The sequence below is a fragment of the Homarus americanus genome, unplaced genomic scaffold (assembly GCF_018991925.1).
Source record: "Homarus americanus isolate GMGI-L3 unplaced genomic scaffold, GMGI_Hamer_2.0 scaffold56009, whole genome shotgun sequence".
Classification (NCBI taxonomy): domain Eukaryota; kingdom Metazoa; phylum Arthropoda; class Malacostraca; order Decapoda; family Nephropidae; genus Homarus; species Homarus americanus.
The window spans coordinates 3,460,761-3,471,866 of NW_024739542.1; the positions used below are offsets into that span (position 1 = coordinate 3,460,761).

General features: G+C 39.6%; 1 protein-coding gene across 1 annotated transcript in view; it reads right to left on the reverse strand.

The window, feature by feature from the left end:
• Window positions 1-1,190: 1,190 nt before the first annotated feature.
• LOC121874869 (V-type proton ATPase 116 kDa subunit a1-like) overlaps window positions 1,191-11,106 on the reverse strand; it is a gene marked incomplete at its 5' end in the record, with an annotated part of 26,807 nt that continues 16,891 nt past the window's right edge. Inside the window, 3 exon segments of the mRNA XM_042379167.1 lie at window positions 1,191-1,996; window positions 5,555-5,679; window positions 6,218-6,421. Of these exon segments, the coding sequence (XP_042235101.1) occupies window positions 1,903-1,996; window positions 5,555-5,679; window positions 6,218-6,421 (423 nt within the window).

Consider the following 11,106-nt stretch of genomic DNA (forward strand, 5'->3'; position numbering starts at 1 on the left):
GGGAGCACCATGGTCCCTAGGAACATACCTGGGGGCGCCTCCGGTCCCTGGAAAAACTCTGGGTGCAGCTTGTCCTGTAAGGACCCTAGTCCTCCAAGCCCATGGGGGCGACTCGGTTGTGAGGTCCTAGGGCGTTTGCCGTCCTGAAGGCTACAGGCTTCGGCTGTTTCTGGAGGCCTGAGAATGCCACCTTCCTGACAAAGCCCTAGGATTGTAGTTGTCTCTAAGAGTGTGGGTCAGAGCCTGGTGGATCTAGCACCCTGACCAGGTCCCCTGGAGTGTATCGGCGGAGTAGAGGAGCCTGGGGCGCCTCCATCCTAGCATGGCCAAGTGACCTCACAGGGATAAGCGTCGATCAGGGTCCCTTACAGGGCAGGGAAGCCCCTAGGGATGTTCATAGGGATGGCGACATCCCCAGGGGGAACTCTACTACAGGTGGGGGCCTTCAGTGGTGTCTCCAGGGTTCCTTGGGCCACTGATACCTGCCAGGGGCTGCCGTGCCCCTATGGGCCCTCCTAGGATCGGCAGCGCTGCTATGGGCCCTGCTATTGGCAGTGGGTGCCTTTCCAGGGTCGGCAGGGTCTCTGTCAGGGGCTACGGCGCCCCCAGGCGCCCTTCCACATGCGGAATCGCCCCCAAAAATTCATAGTTTTGTAGTACATTTTGCATTCGTCCAGTAATCCCTTACTTAACTGTGATTGGTGGAGCAAGGTGTAATGTCATCAAATTACAGTCAATAGAAGAACAGTGCACTCAGTGAGCACAACACCCCAACTTATGCTTTGCTGTTGGATATTTATTGGCGTTTCACTATTTAAATTCTGGGAGATATGACCCGCCCATCGCATTTTCAATATTATCGCAACCTGAACAATGAAATGGAGAATAAATATCCAACAGCAAAACATAAGTTGGGGTGTTGTGCTAATTGACTGCTCTGTGTTCCTATTGGCTGTAATTTGATGACGTTACCTCTTATTCCACCAATCACAGTTAAGTAAGAGATTACTTGAAGAATGCAATATGTATGACACCACTATCCATTGTTTTGGGGCACCGCCTCCCCTAGGACAAGAGTGAAATAAAGTGTTATCGTCAATGAGATATACATAGTAAGTTAATATACCCTATAGAGTACAGTATACACAATCCATTTTGAATTTTCTGAATTAGGTTACAAAACAAATACAGTCTTAAAATTTATTTTATTTACAAATGCAAAATTGTGGAGCCAATGTCAATTGTAGCAAGAATTAAATTTTTTATTACAATTCCAAATACTTTATGGTACAATACCTTTCAAAAAATAAACAGTGGCTTAATGAAGACCAGCAACCCCAGTATAAAAGTGGCCAGGTAACTAGTTTAGAGTCTTTTGAATTGTACAGGGTATTACTACAAGAGGCTCTAAACCACTCATCTGACCACACTAACAACCAAACCACAACAAAATTCTATTGTGACAATATTGGTGACTAATAGTTAAGAGAAACTACAGATATGTTTACACTGGGATACATATACAATTATAATATTCCATGCAAGTGCTACAGTATATCTTTACAAAAAAATTCCCAATAAAAGTTCCCAGTGGATAAAAACATTAAAAATTAAATATATCTGAGGCCAAGTTACATATTCTTTCAGTTAAAAATGTAAAAAGTCAATAAAGTGAACATATTGATCAAAATATATTGTAAAAGAACTTCAGCAAGAAAAAAAACCACATTTTAATTCTATAATTATATGGTTCAAGGAATACTAGTTATGTCAGAGGGAAAAATTTACATGCTAGTTTTGATTAAATGAAATTAAATTTGTCAAGTTCCCATGTTATGACTAAATATTCAATCATTAATAGAGGATTGAGCCTATTCCACTTCAACTATGCCCAATAACCACTTATTCTTCTTCCTCTCCACTGATAATATGCTTGAAAGTGAGTGGTGCAAAGGCATATCCTTCTCCTTTATAGAATTTAGACTGGAACTCCACCCTAAAAATAGAAAAATAAGTGCTTTATACATATGCTTTATTCTTTGCCTGCAGTGCTGGGAAATGTTAATTTTTTACAATAAGAATGGTGCAGACTGAAATGGATATGTAATTCTTTTTTCCAGATTATCACCAAATATGTTTCTAAAACTTGAATTCATAAGGGTGAAAGAAATTTATTTAATTATCCTGGGAGTAGTCAAATTTCAAGAGCTTCTGGTATTTCCATAAAATGATCTGTTGTGAAAAATCTTAAAGACAACTGTGTGGCAGAGAGAGCTGATACATATGGAGATTGATGGTAAGAAGGACAGTAAGATGTTTCACATTCAAAAGATGTTTTCCATATTGCTTCTTCTCAATAAAATAAAATAAATAAATTCATAAGTATCTTATTAAATAAGATCTTGGCCATTTTTCCTCACTGGCAATGCATAGTTTCCATAAATACAGCTGTAAGAGCTGTTAGAATGGTCAGGGTATAATGAATACTACACTCTAAAGGACAAATGTAAGAATAAAACCCTGCTAAATCCTCCTCGATGACCCTAAGGATTTAAAAAGTTACCTCAGGTTTGACCCCTGTTGATCATGAAGGAAGTAATAAAGCTGAGATCACAACTGAATTAATATTGAAAATGATTCTTGAATATGTTACACTCAGTTCATAAAACTCTGGTACATAGTCAAACTCTTTTGGATTAAAGCTTCCCCCAACTTATCCTGTATTAAACAGGTAGTGCAAAAAATCAAGACAGGAAGCTTGTTAGGGATGAATAAGTTATTAACAGGAGGAATGTGTCCTGCAGCACAAATTGCTTGTGTGAGGAACAATTACATGGAACTGGACATTTTAATATATATTAATCAGGGTTTCAGGAGGTTATAGTTTCAAAATCACAAATTATAAGATAAAATGATAACATGTAAACCTTGTGTTCATATCAATAGCATCTGTTTTGTACTCATTCAAACACTAACTATAGCTGAGATTACATCATTGAAACATCAATCTTCAAATTGTAATATATATCATTATTCAGAATTTTCCACAAAAAAATATAACATTTTAGTTTACCAATATTTTTTTCTAAATATTCTGCTTAGTTGTGGGTGTGTCTTTCATGGCAGTGTGCATAATATGTCAGGAAATATGGTATAATATGATATAAGGTTCACATTTTATACTCTGTGTATAAGATGACCCATAGCTTTGCTAGAATTTTTTTATGCTTCAAAGGTCATCTTGAATGCCAATATATACGGTAGTATCTATTGCAAAAGGAAAAAAAAGGTGGGAAATGGACAAGTTAAGGAAATGCATGTTGTCCTCCACTCCACCAACCCTGAGCCACAGTAGGTTAACGAAGTACCTGTACAGTAAATAACAAAATTCTCTTTTTGACAACAACACTCCTGCTGAACTGCTAATTTACCATACTCTGACAAAAAACATGAATTTAATATTCTGCTTGGGGTATGCTATAACGAACGGATCCTACTACGAATATTCCTATAACGAATGGTTTTACCTATAAAATTGAGAATGCTATAACGAACGAAACTCCTACAACGAACATTATTTAAATTTTTTTTTTTTTTTACTAATTTATTGTGTTTTATTACAAGTATTAATGATATTCTTCATTTCAGGGGTTTAGATGCATATTTATGCACTTTTTTACAATTTTTACAATTTTATATTATATTTTTCAGTGTTAAGTGGTTGTATTTGGGGGCCTGGAACGGATTAATCCTATAACGAACGAATGCTATAACGAACAAGGTTCTAGAATCAATTAGATTCGTTATAGCATACCCCACTGTATGTTGATGACAAATTCTCAAGGCTGGACAAGGCTTTAACTGTCAACTATAACACTTCCCTTTAAAATTTGGGGGTTTCTACAGTGTCTAGAGATGATACATACTGCATCCGCTAAATTTAATCAAATTATCTCTAGTAAATTAAGTTTGTTCTCTATACAAAAATAACTTGACTTGTGTCGGACTTTAATTTGATGTTCTATATGTTACTACCAGTAAGTGATGATACACAAAGTTTCATCAACATAACTGCAATGAATTGGAGTACTTACCTGAATAATGTTTAGAACTTTAACTCATCAGCAGTGAGCCTAACATCTAATACAGTCATGTGAATCTGCCACTCTGCATTTTGACAAATTTTCTTCAAAATATCTTCAGTTACACAAGAGAATCCAGACAAATATTTGACCTTTTACTTTCCTGAGACTGTGACCTTTAATTCAGTGACAATTTGGTAACAGCTGTATATCTAGTGATGACACAATTTTTCAAAGTCTTATTAAAATATAAGTACGGATACAAGTTATGATCTAGCCAAAGTTCTGAACTTTGACCTTGAGCTATCAACTTGACATACACTGAATAGTAACACCCAGACAATATGCACATCTGTACATGATGATAATAGGTTTCCTAAATTTGAAGTCAACTTAATCGAAACTGTAAGGTTAGTTACATTAACAAGATTTTTTACAGATGGACTTACTTGGTAAAACTGTACACCCTCCTTTAGCAAGGCCCCAAAAAAATACACATGTCTTTGGTTTTAGTGCATAAGGTACTAAAACAGTAGTAACAAATTTACTATTACTGCCAGTATGTGTCTTTGGTTTTAGTACAAAAAGTACTAAAACAGTAATAAAAACTTGACTATTACTGCTAGTGCTTAAGTATTTATATTTCCCAAAGATATTTTTACCAGCTAGTTCATGCCAAGTAGCACGCACACACACACACACACACACACACACACACAGTGAGGTCCCAGGTACCCAGTGATAATTCCCCTGAGACTCCACAATAGAGAAGCCTGGGACCACACCTCACCCACTTGAGTGAGTGAAGTACTGTGACAACTGACCACGTGGTGTCCCCATGATGCTACGACACCACATAGTGAATGATTTGCTACAGCATCATGTGAAGTTCCTCATAACACCATCTGTGAGGGAATTACTACACCACGTGATGCCCCTCATAACACCATCTGTGAGGGAATTACTACACCACATCAGGCCCCTCATACACCATCTATGAGGGAATTACTACACCACATCAGGCCCCTCATAACACTATCTGTGAGGGAATTACTACATCAACAGGCCCCTCATACACCATCTGTGAGGTAACTACTACATCATCAAGCCCCTCGCAACACCATCTGTGAGGGAATTACTACACCATGTCAAGTCCCTCATAACACCACCTGTGAGGGAACTAGTACTCCACGTGATGCCCCTCATAACGCCATCTGTGAGGGAGTTACTACACTATGTGTCTGCTGTTCAACACCTCAGCTAACATGATCTACGTGTGTAAACATTAATCTGTATGTTCACTGTATGTTCCTTCACCTTTCTCTAATGAAGGCTTTTGTTAAACCACCAATGTATGTAATAAGTCATTTATGTCCAATGTATATTTTCAGCCTTCGGGCTGCAAACTTTTTCAATAAACCATTTATTATTATTATTATTATTATTACACATCCTGTATGTATAAATCTTACCAATGAAGACGGAGTGTGTGAAGGAATGCTGATAAGCCCTCCATGAGAATCAAGATACTAACAGTCAGACAGGCCCAGGCAGCAAAAATGAGGAACAGCATTATACTGCCAACCACATTTGATGACTGAAAAATGTGAAAAAGCTTGTAATGTTTGATTTTGAAGTTCAATATTTAGAACTTTTAGAACTTTCATTGTTTATTTTTAAATCATGAATTGTTGAGGCCCTATCATTATACTCTTCAATAAGTTTCTTTACACAGGCTCTCTTGTAAAGTTTTTGAAGTAGTTCAACCTTTTTCACTATGGTGTGTGATAAATGTTTGTATTTCAGTCTGAAGGACATGACTTTTTAAATCACTAATTTGTATATTGGATTATGATGACAGATGAGGGTAATATCAAGACACAAATAAGGCATATAGCTACAGCCCATACACAATGAAAGGTGGCAGTTACTAGATTGGTGCACCATAACATGAAGTTTTCTAAGAGAATTATAGATTTATAAGGGATGGGTTTTCAAATGAAAAAATAGCAAGTCTTCAAAGACAGCTGTTTTCTTTAAATGCCAAATTATTTATGTTACATCTGTATTCTAAATGAAGAGTCTGATACAGCAGCAATGCCTTGTATGATGATAGAATCATAAATTATGATTACCTGAGAGAGTCCAATTTTCATAACCATATTCCACACCACTTCAGAGAGCTGAGCATGTGCAAGAGACAGTGCCCAGAGTCGAAGATATGAGGCTGTGTGGGATACAGTACCCAATACATACTCAATGGTATGGATGGCCTGCTCAATAAACACTTCACTAAATTCAAATTCTTCTTCTTCTTCATGGGCGTCAGATGTTTCACCCTGTAGGATGAAAGGAAAATGAGGTGAAAGGTATTGCCTGACTAACAAATAGCTGTCCAAAAATCCAAAAGTTTCCAGAAGGAATATTCTATATACAAGAGGTTCCTGACTTATAATTGTCTAACTTATGAACGGCTGCTGATGTAAATGGGATTAAACTTGAAATTTACAGTATCTTATTTGCCTGATGACTTATTTTTACTTTCATTTACTGTACAGGTATTTTGTTATTTTATTTCTTCCTTTTTCTTAAATTAAGTGATTTTAGATGTACTGTATATAAGGACTTAGGCTATTATATACTGTAGTGGGATTTTAAACATTGTTCTGTAAGTACGGTATGCATATAGCATGTGTTCCGACTTACGTACAAATCAGACTTAAGAACGTCCTCAGCAAAAGAACCCGTTCATAACCCGAGGACTCCCTGCCATGTAGGGACTAACAATGTGAAACTTAAATCTATAGCACCAAAATACTTTTGATTGTAGATTTAGGCAAAACCTAAACATATTTGAGTGTTTTCCTGCTGTATCTCTCTTACTTCTACGGACTGCAAGTCCACCCTGAGACTCTTCCTCACTACTGCTACTAATACTATCTGCTATGGGGTCCAGGTCCTCATTAGAACTATGTGTCTCTACCTCGTTCCTAGAGTTTTCACCACTGTCAGGACATGGGTCCCCCACCGGGCAACCAGCATCGTCCTCATCATCACCATCATAGGTATCGGTCACACCTGAGCCATCAGCTACCCTTGGGGCTGCCCGCAAATGCGTGTGGTGTATTACCTTTGAGGCCCCATCTCCTTCCTCAGGAACAATCCTAGACACACTTCCCTCCTCATTCAACACATGGAATATCACATATATATCCTCATACCAGTAGTCCTGGATTTTACTCATTCCCTTTCCATGAAGGTTTTGCACTAATACACATTGACCAACGTCCAATGCTTTTCCTCTCGCTTTCTTATCATACAGAAGCTTCCTACTCTGACACTTATTCTCAAAATTACCATTTGCAACTCTTCAGGCATTCTCTAATACTTCTCTGTGTAGGGCCACCCAATCATCACACGAGGCCTCCCCCTCTGCTTGTGCTAACAAGATATCTATCGGAAGCTTGGGATCGGTACCGAAGATCAAAGTGTGAGGGGAGAACTCAGTGGTCGAGTTAGGAGTCTTATTATAGATGGCAGTTACCATTCCTAGATGCTTTCCCCAATGCCTCTTTTGCTCGACTGACAGTATTTGCAACAATTGGTGCATTGTGCAGTGACACTTCTCGCACTGTCCGTTTCCAGCTGGATGTTATGGAGTAGTCCTAGATTTCTTTATTCCCCCGGTCTTGCAACGGTCTTTTAGTAATGCACTCTAAAATTGGGCTCCATGATCAGTGCGAATTTTCCTAGGGACATCATATTTGGTATATATCTCATCAACCAGGGTCTTTGCTACAATCGCTGCCTTCTGATCCCATGTGGTGAATGCCCAGGTGTACTTAGAGATCACATTTGTCACCACCAGCACATTTTCTCTGCCATTACTTGATGGTTCTAATACTGTAAAATCCACTGCCAGGATGTCAAAGGGTCTACTGGTTGTAAGAGGCTTCATCTGCATGCGTACCTCTGGGATAACTGCTTTTGCTACAATGCACCGGTGGCAGTCCCTACAGTATTCAAAGAAGTCCTGATCCATTTGTGGCTAGTAGCACCTCTGCTTAATCAACCAAGTGGTGCGTTCGATACCCTGATGACCCATCTCATCATGCAAAAGTTTCATTACCTCCCCCTTCAAAGTAGAAGGCAAAACTAGTCGTCTTAGCTCCTTCTGGTCTGGCCTAAACAGCAATTTGTTGCAAATCTCCCTCTCTGTTTCTATAGGCTGTTAAATTCCTGGCCCTTTCTCAACTCCTGTAATTCAATTTCTCCTAACTGCCTGTAGTTGCTCCAAACCTTCCTGAGATATGCTGGGAAGCCACATTAACTGTCCAGTCACCTGAGGGCTATCTGCTCCTTCCTCAGCTGGGCATGGGGGTCTCATTGTCCTCACCACTAAGAGAACTCTCCTCCTCGAGAGCATCTATGGCCATAGCTTCAACCCTCTCGAAGAAGTCATCTGCCTCAGGTTCTGGTTCATGGCTCTTTCTGGATAATCCATCTGCACTCCCATTCGCCTTCCCTGCCCGATACTCCAACTGATAATCAAACTGAGCTAAATCAGCCAACCATCTCTGTTCTACTGCCCCAAGCTTTGCCTTGTCCAAGTAAGTCAAAAGATTGTTGTCAGTGAGGACAGTAAACTTGCTGTCTGCTAAATAGTCTTTGAATTTCTCAGTGAGGGCCCACTTCAATACTAGCAGTTCCAATTTCATGTTACTTTAATTCTTCATATTTCTCTGACCCCTTCAAGCCCCTACTGGCAAAGGCAATAGGGTGTTTTCTGCCTTCTACCTCCTGTGACAAGACAGCTCCTGGTCCCGGAAAACTGGCATTGATCTCTAGGAAAAATGGCTTGCTAGAATCAACACAAATCAAAATGGGTGCCATGACTAACTTGCCCTTTAGTTGGTTGAATGCATCATCACGTACCTGGGCCCACCTCGAGCAGATGGACTGGTTTGGGGCGGCGGCACCTGAAGTTAGGGCTGTTAATGGGGTAGCTAATTTTGAAAATCCAGGCACAAACCATCGGTAAAAAGAGGCAAACCCAAGGAAGGAACGTAACTCCCTAATGGTGGTGGGAACCTGCCACTGCTTAACAGCCTCAATCTTACCAGGGTCTGTCTCAATTCCCTTCTGTGACACTACATATCCAAGATAGGCAACCTTCCTCTGAAACAGGTTGCATTTGGATGGTTTCAGTTTCAAGTTATGTCCGTTTAGCCTAGAGAGCACCAGTTCCAGCCTTTCTATGTGCTCATCAAGTGTCTTTGAGAATATCATGAGGTCATCCAGGTATACCAACAGGGTTGAAAACATCTCACTGCCAAAGATGCTCTCCATGACTCGCTGAAATGTTCCGGGAGCATTACATAATCCCATCGGCATGCATTTATACTCAAACAGCCCGAATGGCATAGACAAAGCAGTCTTTTGGATGTCCCTGTAATCCATCTCTATCTGATAATATCTGATGCTAGATCCAATGTTGAAAACCACTTTGCTCCTGCCAATGCATCAAGAGACTAATCAATCCTTGCGAGTGGAAAGGCATCCTTACACGTGGCTTTGCTCAGTTTCCTATGGACAACGCACAAACGCAGTGACATATCTCGTCTCTTTACCAGAACAATCGAGGCTGCGTATGGGCTAGTGCTTTTCTGTATGACCCCTGCTCCAACAGCTGGTTGATATGGTCCCTAACCATTTGGATTTGAGTGGGGGGGAGGAACCCATCTGAAGGGCTGCCTAATAGGAGTTTCATCTATGAGAGGGATGGTAGGCTTGATTATTCCAGTGCATCCTAATTTTCCCTTGCTGCCCAGAAAAATATCGCGGTACTTCCGCAAGACTCTTTTGTGTGCTACGGGGTGTTTGTTCTAGGTCAATCTCCAGCCCTATTTGCCTTAGATCTTCAGGCATCTGCCCATCAGCTGGGCATTCTGTCCCCCATTCAATATTGCTTGAGCTCACCTCCGCTGTTTCTTGTTGAGGACACAGATCGGCCCCACGAGCCACTCCAACACGCCAGTTTCGCTTTAGCCATGTGCAGGAATTACCCACATTGTCCACAGTGGCAACCTCCTTACTGCACCTAATGGTAGTGTATGAAGGTATAAGAAGGAGGTTGTGAGGCAGCCACCCTTTCTCTGCCTGCATTAGCTCAATCAAGACCTCAAGTTTGGGACATCTCCATAAGCTTCGGATGTAAAATACTGACTGCCTGGCGACAGTTTGCAGGGATCCTTGTTGATTTCCACCTAGTCGAGGAGGCAAACCTTACTTTGTCATTTTGCTGCCATCTGTGGAGGCTCTCAATCTTTTGGATACCCTTAGAAAAAGCTCTGTCTCCCTTTATAATTCTACAGTTAATATATTGAGGGCAAGGATCCTTCACTATAATGCATTTTCTCTCAGCTGAGAAAAGATGCCCCGCCTCCTTCTCAAGAATTACAGCTGATTGGCAGTTTCAAATCTGTCCGATTTCATCCTGAAGAATGATGCATTTCTAAATGAGTTTATTCATAATCGTTGGGATGACCGTTTCTGACGAGAAAGATATTTAGCTAAATTATTTAGATTCATAAATTCATTATTTCAAACATAAGTACATAGGAAGTTTATCAGAAGTATTATATATGAATTAACTGTTAAACTCTGGTAGCATATTCACGCTTTTGGAGGATGCATTTAATATATACTTATTTTTAACCACAATATGGCATACTAAGACAAATTACATATCAGTAACACTCCATTATACAAAAACTAACATTTTAAAAGATTAGAATCACTACAACAAAATTCAGCCCGTAAGTGCCTGCCCTGATATCAGATATAAGAACAGCACCATCCCATCAATAAACAACTCCTGATTTATGTACTGTATACCCCTGTAAATATATTGAATGCATATCATTATGTCTAAATCACATGTAAGTTAGTATATTTTCAGCCACTGGCTGCAACTCTATTAATAAACAGAGTATATATATATATATATATATATATATATATA